This window comes from Aptenodytes forsteri, unplaced genomic scaffold (genome assembly GCF_000699145.1).
Source record: "Aptenodytes forsteri isolate BGI_AS27 unplaced genomic scaffold, ASM69914v1 Scaffold189, whole genome shotgun sequence".
Taxonomy (NCBI): Eukaryota; Metazoa; Chordata; class Aves; order Sphenisciformes; family Spheniscidae; genus Aptenodytes; species Aptenodytes forsteri.
The window spans coordinates 1731436-1750952 of record NW_008794490.1 but is presented as its reverse complement, the minus strand read 5'-3'; the positions used below and the strand labels follow the sequence as shown (position 1 = coordinate 1750952).

Here is a 19517-nt window from a genome sequence, read left to right as displayed (position 1 = left end):
ACTCAAGCAGTTTCTGCACTAGTGGATGCAGTGGTAGATGTGGATCCTACATATCAAATGCTATGATGCAAACTGGGGAATGGGTGAGGATTAGTGCACGACTATTCAACAAAAGCAAACCAAAAAGATGACCCTCAGCCCCAAAAAGCCTATGTCTCCCTACTGACAAAAGCTAAATTAGGAGGGTCAAATTCAACAAAAAAAGCATCATTAAGTAGAGAGAATATTTTTACCTCAGCAGCAGACCAACTAGTGTAACCAAATATCATTTTGCCATCAAAGCAATAGCAGGATCATAACCCTTGACGTCAGGAGAGTAAACCTTGGCCTGTTCTGGGATCTGCTTGGAAGGGAAGCTAAGGCAGACAGTCCTAGACAGAAGAAGGGTCCAGGAGAGTTGGTTGATTTTCGGTCATCGCCTTCTCTAATCCTGATGTGTGGGAAATCAAGCAAAGGTGGCAGGAAGCCGGCACGAATTAACAAGTAGCTCCTGACTAAACTCAAGACATAAAAAGGCACACAAGGTGGAAACAGGGGCAAGTGACGCAGGAGGAATACAGAGACACCGTCTTAGCATGAAACGATGGGGTCAAGAAAGCCAAAGCCCACCTGAAGTAGAACCGGCAAGGGATTTGAAAAGCATCAAGGGCTGCTACAGGCATGTCTGTAGCAAATGAAAGATGACAGAAAACATGAGCCCACTGCTGTGGGCAGGGGATGAGGTGACAAAGGACACAGAAAAGTTCAAGGTACTCAAAGCCTTCTTTGCTTTGGTCTTTACTGGTAAGATTTGCCTTCAGGATTTCCAGGCCCGTGGGAATGTCTGGAACAAGGAAGACTCACCTAGAGGAGAATCAGATTAGGGAACATTTAAACAAGCTGGACAGACAGTAAGCTCATGGGGCCTGATGGGATGCACCCATGAGTGCTGTGGAGGCTAGCTAAATTAGTGCAAAGCCATTCCTGATCATCTTTGAAAAGTCATATTGATCAGAAAAGGTTCCTGAGGACGTGAAGAAGGCAAGGTTGTGGGGTCTCCATTCCTGGAGACATTCAAAACTCAAGTAAACATGGTCATGAGCAACGAGGTCCTGCTCTAGCCGACCCCGCTTTGAGTAGGGTGCTTGACCTAGACAACCTCTGAAGGCACATTCTACTCTCAATCATTCTGTGATTTTGTCATCTCAGAAATTCATTTGGCTTATATTCCTGGCAGTGGCAAAGCTCAGTTTTGGTCAAGTGGCAGAATGAGTTCTGGCTGCAGCAAGTGTAAATGTGGAAGAGTTAACTGCGTCTCAGGCACATTTAAGAGACAGGTCACTAACTTCCTTACAGTCCAACTTTAACGGACAACCAGGGTTGGTGTAATCAGGACCTGCAGCTCATGATCATAATACCATAGTAGCAAAGCAAGCTGATGCTAGGCCAGGCCCAGGTTAGCTCAAGGTACGGGACATAGCGCTGTGCCAGGAGTGGAATGGAACAGTTAGTACTTTCATGTAATCACACTCTCTGCAATCTGGACTTCTACTAGATTCCACTCTAGGAGCCCAGCACCCACTATGTGTGAGCAGGGTGCCAACAACAGGTGTAATCTGTTCTAACAGCAACTATCAAATAACTCGACCAGGCTTTGACGTCTACATTCTAGATAGCCAAAGTTAAGCAAGCGACGTATATACTCCTAGCCAAAAACACCCCTCAAACCTCCCCCACCCAGGACATGAATGAGTCTGACTTTTCATTCCTTCTACAGAACTTAGGTGTATGAATCGGGATCAGCAAGTTGCGTCTACTGATAACAGATACTCATTTTCTAAGAAAAAAAAAACAACACAAAAGAAACACAAAACAAAAAACACAAACAAACAAAAAAACCCCACACCAACCCTCTCCCCCTCACCTAAAAAAACACACAAACTTGTACAAGCTCACTCTTTTCTTTTGATGTGTGGTCAGATGTAGCCTTGCCCATCTAGTTGTTAGAAAACCTAGTGGTTAGAGCACTCTCAGAAAGCAAGAGAAATAAATCCAGGTCTAGGTCTCTTACCTCCCAGCGGATTATCCCAGGAGATTCCTCTACCTTCCAGAATCTTGGTTTAAGAAGTCTAGATTCAGTAGGACTAACAACAACTCTCCCCCAAGAAATTCAAAGACAGGGTAACAAGGACATGCCTGTTATCTCAACTACTTTACACGTAGCCATGTGTGCCACTAAGAACAATCAGTAGACTAGAAATTAAGTTTTAACATTCCAGTCCTGTAAGAGGAAATATTAACTTTTCTTTAAAAAAAAAAAGTTAAAATCAAGACAAAAAAGCTACAAAAAAGAGGTTTAATGCAACAGAAATACAATTTCAAAGGTACTTTCAAGTAAGAAAGAATCTGATACACTAGTGCAAGAGAAAGGCTACTACATTAGCATCCATTAAAATCTAATTCTAAAAGAAATCTGAGAAAAAAAAAAACAAGATCCTTGCAAACATATTTGAGCTCTGTCTGCAGATCACATTTGGATTAACATTAGAACTGAAACCAGAAAGTTAGACATGGTGTGAAGTTGCTGAAAAAGATGAGGAAAATTCCATTTTGATCCAAGGAAGAAAAAAAAAGCACAGGCAGTTGCTTTAAATAACCTCAGAAGTTTCCTTTCAGAACAGGTAAAATATAATCTTAGAAAATAACCCATGGCAGACTGATAGACAGAGGGAAGGAAAGGGTATCAAGAGGTTAGCTAGGACCATTATGGAGAACTGTCTTTTATATTATTGCTATATATGATCCAGGACTGCTTGAGTTGGTTTTTTTTTGTTTGTTTGTTTGTTTTTAAAAGCTTTTTTTTTTTCCTCCTCCCCATGCATTCTTTTCAATTAGTCACTTATCGAGGCAAGCTTGAATTATTTGTATGCCTAACCTTGTGCTGTATTAAGAACGGTCTGAAAGCAACTTGAAGGGCAGAGTGCACCCTGTCTGTCAGGGAGAATTGTCTTAACCTATGCACATAGTGCTGTATACGCTGAGAGCTTAACACTCAAAATGTGATTTGGTGATTTTCACAGCTCTTGGTGCTTTTTCAACTTGCAAATGTCAGTTCAAAGGCTAACACTGACAACTGCCTGACTGAAGAGTACCTCTCCCATACATACGAGGATGATGTATGATCAGTCCTCGTCAACCATAAAAGGAAAAATAGTGTTGTGTTTGTACAATATATCCCATATATTTTACAGCGACCTGTGTCCTGATCTCATTTATAACCTATGGGCTTTGGCATCTCTCCTGAGAGAGAAGATAGTGATTTGAACCCTTTCAAGTGATCTCTGAATTCCTGAATTACCTAAATCATCAAGTTACTCTGCAAAACAGACTTGTTTTACCCTATTTATGAATGGATGGTATTATACTTTGCAGAGAACTCAGTGTCTATGGCAGACGTGCTGGGAATTCACACCAAAGAATAAATCCAGTATTACGTCCCAATGCTCAGATGAAAACATTTCAGCACATACTTTGATTCCTAAGTTTAGACACTGCAGGGGGATTTTGGTATACATGCTGCATACCTGAGACTGCTTTCCTGGCCTTGTTTAGAGCTTTAATTGAAACATGCAGGTCTGTAGGTTTGCTTGTTCCTAGAAAGTGTTCCTGGACCTTCTGTGGAGTCCAGCTATAAAGGACAAGGTTCTCTAGTATGTTAAAGTGACTAGACGATACTGAGTAGTGTATTTCCCATTGCAAAAAGTGCTTAATCTTAGGTCAAGAAGCCCCAAAGAAGTAGCAAGACAAGCTACCAAAAAAGGGATGCTGTTTTTAGTTTGATACCACGCAATATGAAGTTTACAAAATAATAGATGTGAATCTAGAAGTTCAAGGTTCACCTTGGTATTTATGACAAAAGTACCTCACCAACACTTCACTAAGGCACAAGTCTTGTTTGTTGGATCTCTCAGATGACTTCTGAAGTATTTACCAACATATTCATATAGTTTGACATGAGACCTGTAATTCTAGGCAACCGTAAGTACAAAGTCTTGTACTGCATAACCAGGTCTCCTTACAATGTAATGAAACATTTAATGGGAACAGCTCACTTTTTTCAGCACTAAGCTGTTAATACATACAGTAGAAAGCATTCCTACCCTGGACTGGTTTGGTTAACACAAACCATTTGACCTTCATTGCCAGTTTCTGCTAATCAGTTTAAATCCTGCTCCCCCACCCCCTTCATTCTGGTTATGAGGGGCAAAACCCAAGACAACTAAGAGTTGGATCCCCACTCTATTCAAGAGAGAGAGGGAAAAAAAAAATTCAGTCAAAATGATTTTTAGTTCCAACCTCTAAAACAGAGCAGTAATTACAGTCCGAAGTAGTAAAATGAGGATGCAGAATAAAACAGGAGGACTAACTCTAGAAACTCAGCATTGAGAAGGCATAAGGCAGTAGCATAGTTTCAAGTACCTAACTTGGTCAATATTCCTTCAGAGAAAGCTCTAAATATTTGAATTCACCCTTCTGGGCCCCTGACTTAAGAAGTTTATCCACAATAAATTAATGCAGAGCAATAGGTGCTAATAATCAGGGGGCAGGGGAGTGGGAGGATTGAGGAAAAAAAGATACATGACTCCTAATACCCAGGTACCACGTCTATGTATTTCCTAGGGAAAAACACTCTAATGGTTCTACTGTGGTAATAGAAAGCTGAAAACATTATTCTCTGGAACTGAACAAGAGTTTGGTTATATCAGACTACTCTCATTACTTTTGCAGGTCAGGCTGGGAAGAGTTTCTCCTTTTTATCACCAGAGAAAAAACAAAGTTTTTGTTTTTCATTACTTCATCCCAGAGTTGAGCTTAACTAGGACCAATTCAGTTAGGGCTTTTTGTCCAGAGCTTGGCAGGGGAGGAAATGGAAAGCAAATGCTTCTACAACGTAGTTAAGAACCTCTTCAGATACCCCCCCAGAGTCCCAAATAACTTGAATGGAACTTAGAATAGCAAGTTGTTCTTCATATGAGGAAGCATTATTTCAGGCTTGAAACATTAATAGAAGAGTTTGTACTGGAGAGACAATTCTCTTGAGTGTGAGTTGATGGTAGTTTCTAAACACAACTGACATTTCATGTTACTATTAACAAGGACCATTTGGACCATCATCTGGAACACCTGGGAGTTAAGTGTCAATGACTGAGCAACAGAGACAAGCTACACTCCTCTAAGATCCTTAAGGCCTAATAGTACTATAACTGGCTACACCTGTACTAAAAAAACCCTAAAGATCCTTGAGATGTATTCCCTGTGCTCCCCAAACTGCCTACTTTTTCCCCCTTTTAATTTAGCACTTATTAAATACAACACCTACCCTACAACTTGAAAGATACGTGGCATATAGGTCCATCTCTGGCAATTACAGCTGAAAAAGCACTAAAGTTTTCATTCTCAGACTGGCAAATTAAGAAACATCTAGATATAATGGCTGAAGAAAAATAACTTAAAACTGTTACAGATAATTTAATACCATCGGGTATTTAAACTACAGCACACAAGATCAGCTTAGCTTTTAACATAAGAATCCAACAGAATCCTTTTTTGTACAATATTCACATAAATATCTATTGCACATACAAATCCTAAATGGAGTGTTCACAAACTGAACTGTGACTTAGTCTGAACGAAAGTCTTCAGAAGTATACAGAAGGTGTTCGGCCTTCACTGCTCAACAGGTCAATCCTATTCATACCCTTTTTATTTCCACTTACCTCAGGGTACTGTTTATACCTTCTTCATAGCCAAGCCTAAGCTATGATCTTTTTAGCTGTATTCTGTAATCCCTCTTTATGCTCCCTGTATCCACCACTGCAATGTATTCCAAACTTTACTCACTTCCATCAGAGCTTTAAATACTGTACCTGGATGGTCCCTTAGCTTATTTACAGCTGTGATGGTCCTGCAGAATATACCAATTTTAGCTCTTATACTTGCCTTTAAGCTTAGAGACAACACATAGGAAGTTGCGTCTATGCTGTGCTTATTAGCTTTCCCTTTGAAATGGCACAAGAGACAACAAGATAAATTGATTGTAGTATGCTTGCTCTGAAAAAGACAGGAAGCTATTACATGCAGCAGTAGACTGTAGTGAAAGCCATGTATTCATCAATTCTAGAGAGTACTCATATAACAGTTGTGAGCCACTAAGTGCAGGTGTTAGCCAAACTTACTTTTCATCACTGTATAAACTAGTTTACATACTTAATGCAAGTATCTGGACGAAAGACTTGTCTACCTACCTTTGGAAAGTTTTTTCAGTTTGACATAATTCTTCCTTTAGAGGAAAGTGTGTGTGGGGCAGGGTTTGTTGGGTTTTTCTTTTTTTTCCCCTCCATATACATTCCAGCACAACTGAGTGCTGGAATTCAGTGCTGAACTGAAATACAGTGCTTACAAGGTTCTGGGGTTTTGTGGGTTTTTCTGTTTGTTTGTTTTTTCTTTTTTTTTTTTTTTTCTCCCCACTGCCTAAATGAAAAATAGACATGATGACAGCAAGGTATTAAAATCTTAAAGATTTTTAAGGCACATTCCAACAAAATAAACTTTTATTGAATGCAGTATTAGGCATTCTATTTTGTTTAAGGGAACAGTGCTTCCCCCCAAGAAAGATTCCCTTTGACAATTTCTAAAAGCTGTATTTCAGTTACAGAAATATTTCTCATGTCAAGAAACACCAAACTTCAGTCTAATTTTTTCTTGAATTATGAAGTGCAACTAAGTCCTTCCAAATGATGATTGTTTTCAGTAGGCACTAGAATGAGAAACCTGCAAATTGTTTACCATTGCTGGGTACAATCTTATGTTAATTCAAATTTTATACTAACCCACCTAGAGTGTTGTTCTTGAAGAATTATATAAAAAGTGGCATTTAAGAATAAAGAAATGCAGCTTAAAGAGCAGTTTGTCACCATTAAAAAAAAAAATCTTAATGGCAACCTGCATATTTAATATCATTTCCACAGTATGTCAGCTAGCAGAGGCTTAGTCCAATAATTTAAAACTTTAGATAGGAATGTCTTTTGGTTCTGAATGCAGATCATAAGTCATCATGTCCAGCAGGTGAAGGCTCAGTTGTTTCACTCTCTACTTCCTCTCCTGTGAAATTAAGTATCATAATTAGAATACAAATGTATTATTAATTACACCAAATAATTTTTGACATTAGGAATTTTTTAAAGAGAAACACAAATCAACACTTATCAAGACCAGAGAAGCAATAAAGTCATATAGAAGAGCTACTTGCACCATACTCCAAGTCTAAGCTTATAATTTTTTTTTTTTTTTTACTATATATAAAAAAACCATTTCAAATAAACTGGTATGATATTGTTAGTAGAAGAAAAAAGCAGCACAGTTATTTCTATTCTAAGCTTTTGATTTCAGCTATTCACAATGAACTTTCTCCTTTCCACACGACCTGTCAGAAGAAATTCTGGTATTTGAAAACAAAAAGCAAGTATTACTCAGAATTATTTTCTATAGTGCAAACTGTTTAGTTCAGATGTTAAAACAACCTTTAAAAAAAAGCAGAGCAATTTTATTATATTGGTAACAGCATTAATCTAAGAAAAAAGCTAAGCCAATTTGTCAACTTTTACATTTTGCTTTTATTCTCATAAAATGTCAGGCCACATTAAAAAAACATAGTAACTTTATCCTGAGTATCTGCACAGGAAAAGTGCATAACTGATTTTAAAGGACTAATAACAGTGAGTATCAAGAGTATAAGGTCTGAACTGAAGGGCCTTCAGTAGCAATACTACATACTACAAGAAGAAAAAGCAGTCAGGGATGGGGGGGAGGGGCAGGCAAAAAACCCCAAACAAGCTAAGAAGTAGAAAGAAAATAAAGGTATGACATTGAGTCTCTCTCATCTGTTCTCCTACAACCTTTACTACAAAATAATCCTGTCTTTCACTTCGGAATTGTAAAAAAGCCTAGACGGAGTAATGAAACACTAATGAACGTAATTCTGTCCATAATGTGTTATACATCCTAGAGCAAATTCCACTTGAGTTTCTTGACTGAAGGTGTAATTTAAGTCAAGCTAAACAGTTTCCTACTAGTGAAAGATGGATGTCTTCTCCATATTCACCTTCACACCAGCTCTGGCACTTTTGTGATCACAAAATAAACAAGTTCAGCTCGCTCATCCAGCAAAAAGAATTCTGCTTAATTTTCTGAGATATCAGTGAGTTGAAGCAGCTTGCATGAGATCAGATAAACCCTTAAGTCATTATAATTAATGATAAAGGAAAAAAAATGGGGAGGAGGAAGACCACCTTTTTATGATAGCAGTAATTTGCTAGTTCACTTTATGTAATGAAACTAGACACTTAAGTGACTTACAAACACAACCTTGAGTTAAGCAAAAAAATATCAACACAAGAACAGGTCATTTAAAAAAATCCACTGTCTTTAAGCAAGAAAACATGCATGCCAGAATGTGGCCTACACCACAAACTACTTGACACAGACCACAGCTGTAGGAAGATGAGAAATTATATAGCAGAGTTTACAAGCAACTAGACCCTTAGACAGAAATACACCTCCAAGTTGTCGATATAGCATAGTTTGAAAAAAATCTGTCATTGAAAAGCCACTTGCCTGTTGTTACAGTTTGAACGCATGTTCCATCCTTATCCTCAAACCCTTCTGAACATACACACTTGTAACTACCTGAAGTATTAACACAGTCTTGATTCTCTTTCATGCAGACCTTTTCAGGAAGGTTACATTCATCTATATCTAGAGTTAGCATAGGGAAAAAAAAAGAGTCCACTGCTGTTATTTTGTTATAAAACTTACTTGTGCTCAATCGTATAAACAGAATTCTATTCAAATATAAAAAACACTGAGGAACAGAATGCTGCTGCTGCAACAGATTTAACTTCTGTTAAAATAATCTGTTATGGTTCTTCATGATTTAGACTGTGTTTCAAATTTATTCAGACAGTACTGTATTTTTTTATATTTTGCAGGCCCCTATGTGGGGAAATGAATTAAGCAACAGCACTCATCTTAACCTATTGAAGATTTCCCACAGTCACTTTCTATTGATGCCATCAAAGTACAACTAAAGGGAAGTGAGCCTGTAAATACTACATCATCATAGTTAACAGTTACTTAAGATTGTGCGTACCTTCTGCTCTTCCCCACAAAGAAGCTCTTTCACTCTTTCCTATTGAAGATTTCCCACAGTCACTTTCTATTGATGCCATCAAAGTACAACTAAAGGGAAGTGAGCCTGTAAATACTACATCATCATAGTTAACAGTTACTTAAGATTGTGCGTACCTTCTGCTCTTCCCCACAAAGAAGCTCTAATTTCACTCTTTTTATTATCATTTCACATTATAATTCACTGAGAATTAATATCATTTTAACTTGGACATTAATGGATTAACAGAAAGACAATAGAATCCACATTGCATTCCTGCCTTTCTGTTACAAAATGAATATAGATGCACACTTCTAATGAAGTGGTAGATAACTGACAAGAGACTCGTGTATTTGTTTCCTGAACCTGCTATAAAATACTTTGTTCCTTTTGTAGGAGTGTTTCACCTTTTAAGTCTTGTCATGCATATTAGCTCAATAATATAAAGGAAGTGGTAAAGAAAGTCTTTGCTGCTAATACCAGAACGACTGGGTTCAATTTGATAGGCTTGAAAACTGAACCAGCCAAATACGAACATACTTAACAGGTCCTCAGCGTGGCTAACCAAGAGTGAGCTAACTGGTGTTCTACCATGTACTGCTAAATCCACCAACCTGTACACTTTTCATCTTCCTTCATGTATCCAGATGCGCAGGTCTTACACTTGTCAGAACCTTCCCCTGTGCAACCTATGCAGCTGGCATCACATGCTAAAGAAAATATTTTAAACATAAAAATTCATATATCTGAGGTTTAAAGTACCGCCCTTATAGTGAGTCAGCTTACCACACAAGAAATCATAGAACCATAGAATGGTTTGGGTTGGAAGAGACCTTTAAAGGTCATCTAGTTCCAACTCCCCTGCCATGGGCAGGGACACCTTCCACTAGATCAGGTTGCTCAAAGCCCCATCCAACCTGGCCTTGAACAATTCCAGGGAGGGGGCATCCACAACTTCTCTGGGCAACCTGTTACAGTGACTCACCACCCTCACAGTAAAGAATTTTTTCCTAATATCTAATCTAAATCTACTCTCTTTCAGTTCAAAACCATTACCCCTCATCCTATCACTATACTCTGATAATGAGTCCCTCCCCATCTCTCCTGTAGGCCCCTTTTAAGTACTGGAAGGCTGCAATAAGGTCTCCCCAGAGCCTTCTCTTCTTCAGGCTAAACCCCAGCTCTCTCAGCCTGTCCTCATAGGGGAGATGCTCCATCCGCCTGATCATCTTCGTGGTCCTCCTCTGGACCCACTCGAGCAGGTCCGTGTCTTTCTTGTGCTGGGGGCCCCAGAGCTGAACACTACTTCAGGTGGGGTCTCACAAGAGCAGAGTAGAAATAACCAGAATTCTCTTGCTTTCCTCATACGATACATCTAAAGCCTCATCCTCCCCATGCCCAGTCAGGACAGGACCACATTGTACTAAATGCCTGGTATCACGCCCTTTCTAGCATTAGATTAGAATTCTAGATGATAAAGTACAACAGCAGATTAAAAAGAAACCTTTGCATGAGAAAGATCCATCTGTGTTCAAACAGTACTGGTGATCTTTGCAAGGAGAAGCAGAACACTCATCTAAATCTGAAAGATAAAAAGTGATGTTACCTAAAATAGTAGTCATGATTAAATAGCCAGATTAATACTTGAATGCTATGCTATGAGATGTTGTAAGAACTGGCCCATAGAAACTATAAACTTAAACTGACTGCACTGAGAGTAATTGTTACAGTGAGTTCAGGATCAGATACACGTTAGACATAAAAGCAACATGGTAACATACACTGTTTTGTTCAGCTTAAACTTACATTAACAAATCAAAACTGATCCTCAGAAGATGTTTTGTGATGACAATAACAGACACATCAGAAATTCAAGAGCTCAAATTAAATAAAGTTTCCAGAATACCTGCCATCCTTGTCATTTTCAAGTCAATGTTTTGCACACATTTATGCTTTTTATGCAAATAGCATAACAAATAAGCAGACAGACTACTTTTCTGGAATAGTGTTGATTTCTCTACTCCTATATTACCAAGCTATAGAAGTTTTTAAAGTATGAAAAAAGTTACACAAATGCACACACATACACCGTGTAGTTTTCTACAAAGCAAATTGGAGAAAGCCAAGTTATGGTTAGGACCAGTCAAGCTGAAAACCAGTTCTACCTGGGAAGTTAAAACTTGCTAGTCTTGTGATTTCAAGGAAAAGGCACAACAGTACTCACAACTAAAAAAATTGGACAGAGAAAGGCTATTTCAGTCCCCTTGCCATCTCATCTGTTACTGCAGACATAATTCCTACCTATTACTCAATTAATTAATACTTAATCAGTTGCAATGATTATTTGGGAAAAAACAGCTGTACAGAAGACAATACTGGAGCACCTTAAAAATGCTCTTGGAGCATTCAACAGTTGCCTAAGCAGGTACCTCAGGAGCTGTAATTCAAATCCTAATTCTCATTAGCCTTTTAAAAAGAAACAGTGTTCACAATTTCTAAGATACTGTTTCCAGACATTATGTTAAGGGTCTTCAACTGGTCAAATTCAACCAGTTCAACAGAATGTGTTACTCTCCCCCTAGTGCATTCCTGCACTGGGAGTATTTTAGTACTTGGGTTTTTCCTTAAATGTTTCATACGTATCTCCTCACAAACCAAGAGAAATGCTAAGCTAGAAATAGATAAGAGACTAATGGAAGCACTGAGCTTGATGTCTCCTGGTATTTCTCTCCAGTAATGGGAAAAATTAGTATGCCTGGCTTTTAGTGAAATGTTTGAACTCTATTAGGGTTGAGCATTTATAAACATACAGTAATGTGAAGACAATTGTGCGATTACTACAAAATATGTAGATAAGCTGACAAGAATCTTCCAGTAGTTGATAAAATAGTTTAAATCAAGAGCAGGGCACTGTTTAGCATTCAAATAAACACAAAAAACATGTCTTACAAGGAACACCCCACTTGCTGCTATCTGTATTCCACTAAGCTAAAAAGACACATAGTGAACAGTTTGATAAAAACAATTATAATCACCAGGTGATCAGCGGGGAGGAAATACTTTCCTGCAATGTGAAACAAGTTTGGAAGAGAGAGACTACAAGCTATGGAAATCTAAACTAACAGAACGCTTCCATAAAATACAATAAAACAATGTGATGTCATCTAATCTCACTAGCCATCATTGCTACAAAACCTGTTTGAAGTCTACTAAGCATTACTCACCCACACAAGCTGCTTCTTCATTTTTAATCCAGCCTTCTTTACAGTCTTGGCAGTCCTCGTTACTTGAACCAGTACAAGTTTTACAGGCAATGTGACAGGCTGACATAAGAGAAAAGTACAATCTGAGCTTTGCTGAGAAAATCCAAGACAAGTTTGGGCACACAAATTCTCAAAGAAAACCTTATTTAGGATTCACTGGGAGCTATCATATTTTAGTAGCTTGACCCTCCCACTCACAAGATTAAATCTTGACTTTGTGTAGATATCATTTACAAAAATGCAGCTCTATCCTACAAAAAGAAAAAAACCACCAAACCCCCAAAAAACCCAGGATGCCAAGACTGGCAATTACAATCATCTGCACCACTTAAAACAGTGCCATGAAATTCTAGTGACTAGAAGCAGCAGATCCCATTTCCAAAATATTTGGGAAGAGGAGATCAAGAAGGTAAGCTTTGCTCAGCCACTCAAGGCTGGCACAACAGCTTAAACACTAGGCTCAGCACTCCCACCTAACGAATCCTCAGGCTACTTTATCTGCAACTAGCTATGAGAGCAATGTGTGAAGAGATACCAGTCTGAAGAACTTCAGAAGGAAACATACTAGAAATCCAGTTGTATATGCATATTTTATATTACATGCATATATAACACACAATATATATAACATATGCATGTTATATATTGTAATATAAAACAAATCATACAGAAGAATTACTACACAGTCAGATAAAAAACCAACATAGATCGTGTTGAAAAACAATCTTATTAGACCCCATGGTCAGGATTTAGTTGCTGCAGAATCTCATTCAAGATGTAAAGAGAGACAAAAATCCGACTAACTGAAAGTTTATTCCTACAACCTGACTTTGTTTCAAAATTAAGCTTAGACATACTTAACTGGAATCTATGTAGCCTACAGTACAGATCAGCCATTTCCACGCCCATTTACTCCAGTTAAGCTTACCTGAGACATGAGGAAAACCTAGCTTTCAAAGTAGTCCACTACGCAGCAATTTCAGCTCAAGATTTTTGTACAGTACTTGGGGGGCAGAGGGGCAGGCAAAGCTTGCTCTTCCCTCCTGCCTCCCTCATGACATAGATGAATTCTGCTTCTTAATTTAAGGCGGGGGGTGGGGGCAGGAAATCAAGTGCAGTCTGGAAGGATGACTTAGCAAAACTTTAGAATTCCACCAAACTGACTGACATGTCATTGATGGTTAAAGCTGAGTGACCAAACTATAACTGTTTTTTGTTGCTACATCTGTCAGGTTAAATTGTTTCTAGTTTTGTTTACAAAAACTAAAGAAGGAAGACAAAGATCTAAGCATGTGTCAAAGACTTTGTTACCTGTACAAACAGAATGTGTCTCATTTCTCAAGGTACTGAAGTAACCATTAGAACAGTCCAAACAAAAATCTCCTGTATACTCCTTGTTACAGCTACATGAGCCATCTCCACCTCGGGTACCATCACCATCACAGTGGCCATTTCCATGGCAAGGTCTTTCCGATCCACCACGACAAGCTAAAAAGGATCAAAAATACTTTTAAATCAGATGTTAAAGGAAATAAAGCCCTATTCTGAGCCACAAGCACCTGAAGTCCCTCCCTCTTCATAGACAGTAAAATGTAAAAAAAAAAAAGTCACACTAAACCAGGATATAATCACCAAAACCTTTTTTCCCTTGGGAGCAACCAAAAGGCTTGCAACAAGGAATGCTCACCAATATATTCAAGTATAAGAGGAACTCAAAACAATCTCCAGGAAAGTTCAGTTATAAATTTAATTTTGGGTAAAGACCATGGCTTAGAATTTTATCTGTTTTCCTAGCTTCCTGGCTAAAGCTTCCTGAGAATGCTCATACTGCAGTTGGAAAAACTTATTAGCAATCATTTAGATCAATATTGGGAATTGGCACTCAATTTTTAACAATATAAGAGGCCAAAGCTGATCTCTAGCAAGGTGCGAGGTTTTACAGATTTATAAGTTATACAAACGTCAGGGACCAAAATACCTCTGTTACCACTTCTGCATCAAAGACCTTACTTTCATCCAATTGTCTCCCACCTACTTGTATCCAATTTCTCCCATTGCCTTTTTAACTAATCCTCAGTTGTGAATTTCTTCATTTAATCCCTAACAGTGTTTTGGCCGTTTTACTCTTGAAACTGGTCAAGGACTGTGTCTACATAGCTTCTGAAAGGCCACCTAAACAACAGACTTGATGTCACAGAGAGCCGTTAAGCATAGGTCAGGTATGGATGTGAGCATCAGACCAGATGGATTCTGCACATGTAAGTACCCTTGATAGCTTTGTACATTACTTCATGCTCGGAAGACTCTTCTTCAGGCAGGATGCTCACAAGGCACCTACCTAACTGTCAGGCAGCAAGCAGATACATACTACACAGCAGCTGGCGTCTCACGCAAAATATCATACTTCATGTATTTGTCCATGTTATGAAAGACTGAAACAAACAGGTAAAGAGAACATATCTGCTACTGTATTTTTCAAAAGAAAAATTACCAAGGCAATCTGGTCCATAAGTTCCAGCAGGGCAGCAAACTTCTATTGTTTCTATGCAAAACCACTTAAACAAATCAGGATACTTCTTCTTTCTGTATATGAAAGACATTCATTTATCAATAAAAAGAACAAGGCTTCTTTGAAAGCCAACTCACACAACCGAACCTGCACAACGCTGTAGAGAAATCTATTGCACGTGACAGATCAGAGCAGGAAAAATAGGTTTCTAAAGACAATCTTATTTCAGGAACCAATTTCTAGAAGTCCTCCAACTTGAGGTGAATTTACCTTTTAAACTACAATACTATTAACAGACTCTACTCAAATTTGATAATTATATTTATGAAAAATGTGAAATAAGAGCAACCAATAAAATCAATTCATCTTGATACATACACACACCCCTTTTTTTTTTTAACACCTTATTTTCAGGAAAGGTTTAGATGGTCTTATTCATGTCTTCCTCTTAAAGATAACTGCTGTGTCTTTATCTTAACTATGCAGAAGATAACCCAGGACAGATATTAACATTTGCTCAAATTATTGCCAACCTGACGATAGGGTACCCGTTAAAATTTCTCCTCTTTTTTAGCATGAATCAAGTATTATTTTAGAAGGATTTTTTTAATATTAAGAAGTTAGTTATGTGCTACTCTAGCACTAGCATACATCCCAAATTAACAATGAAATTGCTAGATGTTATTTTGCAAGCTAGCATGAGGACTGCTACAGTTCTGAATGACAATTCACAGGTCTCAGTATCACGCTGATGCTGAAGTCTCAAAAACTTTACTAAAGGAAAGGCTTCGATATTCTGTAGCCTGACGGAAGTCTTCAGCAACTCCTGAGGCATGTACAGCTTCTCTTTCTAAACTATTACGTCTGACCATATTGACTCCAAGGCTCAGGTCCTGAAAAGTAAATTTACCAAGTACCACATGCAATGTAACAACTTATGAAAAAAGATCTAAGGTATTCATGGACAAAGAGTCTGTCTTTGGAAACTACCACAGAAACTGAATGACACTTGGATATTGCAGGTTAAAGGACAGAAGGCAAAGTTAATCAATTGCACTCAAAAGGTCTTCAGAAACTTTCCAAAAAACAATGTATTTTATGAATGGTTTTGTTTATTTTAGGAAGTCTACTTTGTCAAATTCTCTAGTTTAAGACCCATTTCTTTCAGTTCTGCAAGTTTAAGACAAATTTAAGACTCTGGGTTGCATAGCTCACCTTTCCAGAAGGAATGTCCTATGAAGAGCAGCTAAGGACTTTGGGTTTGTCTAGTTTGGAGAAAAGGAGGCTGAGGGGTGACCTCATTGCTCTCTACAGCTTCCTGAGGAGGGGAAGTGGGAGGGAGGGACTGGACATTGGGAAGCATTTGTCTACCGAGAGGGTGGTCGAACACTGTATCAGGCTTCCTAGAGAGGTGATCGATGCCCCAAGCCTGTCATGGTTTAAGAGGCATTTGGACAATGCCCTTAACAACATGCTTTAACTTTTGGTCAGCCCTGAATCGGTCAGGCAGTTGGACTAGATGATCATTGCAGGTCCCTTCCAACCGAAATATTCTATTCTATGCTATGCTATTCTGCTCCCTTAAATTGCCATGTTAATGGATACACAATCCTGTATAGTTAGGTAAAAGGATAAAGCAGTCATTAAGAGTAAAGTGGGTTATCAAAAATCCTTATCCAGTTACGAAACGTTGTAACGTCAGTTTGCCCTATTGAATTCTAGCTGACTGGGAGTGCTGACAGCCTAAAGTAGTAAAATAATTACTTAGAAGAAACATGATTTGGAATTAAAAAAAAAGAGATCTTAAGACATTTAAATGCTACAATGCCATCCTTGCACTAATTATATTTTATAATGGTATATCAAAAGGTTAGTTGTAACAGAAACCACAGACAAGCTTAGAAGGCAGATAGAAAAGTCAGCTGCTACACTACCACCCTCAAGAGATCCAACTTCTAGATTTATTAGTATCAACTATTTTTCTGATTGCCAGGAGAACAAAACAATGTTTCAGGGAAAAAAAGCAAGCAAACAAAAAACCCATAGGAACCAAAGAGTCCCTTGCAGTTTTATGACAAAGGAAAACAAAAAAGGTAATAAACCTCAAAGTTTTCCGATGTTAGTTTGCCTCAAGACCCCACTGGTAACTGAGTAGACAGTGTATGAGAAGCCAGACTGGGTGTTTTGGTGCAATGCTTCTGGAATTGAAAATAAAAGAGAACACGGTACAGTGGCACATGCTATTAAAAGTCAGCCTGAACCCAGCTGTACCCAATGGCAACTCTTGAAGGATAATGAAGAATTACCCATGCTGCTATTGTTCAGGCACAAGATTTAATGTTAGTAGTTCATCCTCTCAGATAACGTATCCACACAAAGATCTCCACAAAAAAATTTGATACTTACAGTTTGAACCACCATTTCTCTATATGTTCTTCATGTTCTTCTACCATGTTGTTACATTCAAAGTTACTACTGTCACACAGATTCTCTATGATCTCTACAAGACGAATTTCACTACAAGCAGAGAAGGAAAATCGTAAGTTTAATTTAAACATTTGACACCACTCAAGACATGACAGAGAAGCTAGACTTCAGACTAGAATACTTTATCCATTTATGGTGTGTTCCGAATTAGTTCCAAAACAAAGCAAATATCAGAATAAAGAACTAATGAACATTACTTCATCCAAAAAAATTAGAAGGATGACTGCAAGCAAGCCAAAGTGGTTCTTGTGTTTATTATGTCTGCAGATTGTAGGTTTGATAGATTTTTAGCTTCCCAGCAAATTTTGAGTGCAGTATTTTTTTCCTAAGTTCAACAATAAATTTCATGTATTGTTAATATTTGATACAAGCCCACTAAGCTCACAGTAACCGAGGGTCAGAAATCCCACCCTTACATCTCAATGCTCCGACTGAGATTACTAAGTGAATTTGGAAGAAAGATACCAGATCACTTTGCTCAGTAATCAAACATATATACAAGAGAGTACAGTAATCTGCAACTCTTCTGGTTTTCTGTTCAGCACTGAAATAGCACTGAAATAGTGCTAGGGAAGAGATACTGCTTTTAGTTCTAAAACAAGTATTGCAGTACTTCACACCTTTTATGACTATCAATTAACTATTGACCATTATTTAAGATCATTATTTTAGGACTTCAATGGGTAAGTAGAAAAAAAACTACTATGACCAATGACGGTATTAACTTCTGTTGTTTTCAGAAACAAGACAAATAAAGGCATTAATAAGGGGTTTCAGTCTTTACTTTACAATGTAATGTTACATTTTAATCAATAATAATTTAAGACTTGGACATGTGAAACTTTCAATATTTAAGTTCCAGACAAACACCGGTACGGTGAAGTTACGCACAGTGGACATGAAACGTAGCTGAATGAGAAGTCCTCAGACAGCTTACCTGGATTCATACTTTGACAGCGTCTTCTCTTCCCAAGCAGTGTTTCCACCACCAAAGTTCTTTTTAGCTGTATCTGCTAATCCCTACAAATGAAAAGTAGCAAAAGAATGTAAGTTACATACGGTTTGTTTCTAAGAAAAATTAAGGACAATAGTAAATACTTATATGAAAATTGTGAAAAGCACCATGCAGAAACTTGTTAAGCTCTGAAGCTGCTGATCAAGTGAAAGAAACAGCTCGTGACAACATGAAAAGTCAGAAAGCATAGGTTATAGCATAACACAACTCAATTTTCATAACGCATAAACAAGGCCTTATTACAGTCTTCATTTATGTCAAAAAACATACATGTATGAAACTTTATACCCTTCTCCTTTAAGTTTTCAGGAACTTTATTAATCAGTTGAACAGGACCTCTGCTTCATTCAGTTTTGACAGTACTTAGCCCAATCTTCACCATGTTGTAACTTAAACACACAAGCATGCAACAGGTTAATTCATCGCCATCAGCACAACTTCCCCGAGTTGCAGCCAATGCCTATCAAATCACACCTTGCAAAAAATCTCCGCAGTTAAAGCGATCTACCAAGCCTACAACAGTACAAAGAGTATTAAGTATTTGTCACAAGCCGAAGCAGCCCCTTGCTGCCTACGTTGAATTTACTGTGCCACAAGGTAGGGCTGTTGCAAGTGGCAACAGGCACAGAATTTCAGGGGATGACGTTTTCCACCAGCACTCCTCATGGAGCCGGGCACACTACAGCCCCCCCCCCCCCCCCCCCCCCCAGCCAGTCTTTTTGCACTAAAGCACCGAAATACCTCTGACAGCAAAGCTCGAGGAGCTTTGTAACCTACCGACCTAAGGGCTACGGCTGTTACCGAAGCCGGCAGCGAACTGCTGCCGTGTATCAGCTTGACTAGACGCTGTCAGTAACGGAGCACCCGGCGGAAGCGCTCCCGGAGTTTGGCCGAGGGGCTTTAGGAGCAGCGGGGCGCAGAGCCGGGCAGCCCCGGCGGCCGCAGACCCGCACCGCGCCGGGCGATGCCGCCGGCTTTCTGGCGGGCCCGGCACCACTCCGCACCCGCTGTCGCTGACCGGCCCGGAGCCCGGAGGCT

The 19517-nt window shown here is 38.7% G+C and overlaps 1 protein-coding gene across 1 annotated transcript in view; it reads right to left on the bottom strand.

The window, feature by feature from the left end:
- Nucleotides 1-6524: 6524 nt before the first annotated feature.
- Nucleotides 6525-19517, bottom strand: part of CRELD2 (cysteine rich with EGF like domains 2) — a 14733-nt gene continuing 1740 nt past the window's right edge. Inside the window, exons 2-12 of the mRNA XM_009290911.2 lie at nt 19281-19515; nt 18952-18992; nt 18402-18484; nt 17384-17494; nt 14960-15051; nt 13780-13956; nt 12430-12528; nt 10710-10787; nt 9820-9915; nt 8653-8793; nt 6525-7140 (exon numbers count right to left, since the gene is read on the bottom strand). Of these exons, the coding sequence (XP_009289186.1) occupies nt 7082-7140; nt 8653-8793; nt 9820-9915; nt 10710-10787; nt 12430-12528; nt 13780-13956; nt 14960-15051; nt 17384-17494; nt 18402-18484; nt 18952-18992; nt 19281-19515 (1212 nt within the window). The 3' untranslated portion in view covers nt 6525-7081. The remainder of the gene's footprint in view (nt 7141-8652; nt 8794-9819; nt 9916-10709; nt 10788-12429; nt 12529-13779; nt 13957-14959; nt 15052-17383; nt 17495-18401; nt 18485-18951; nt 18993-19280; nt 19516-19517) is intronic.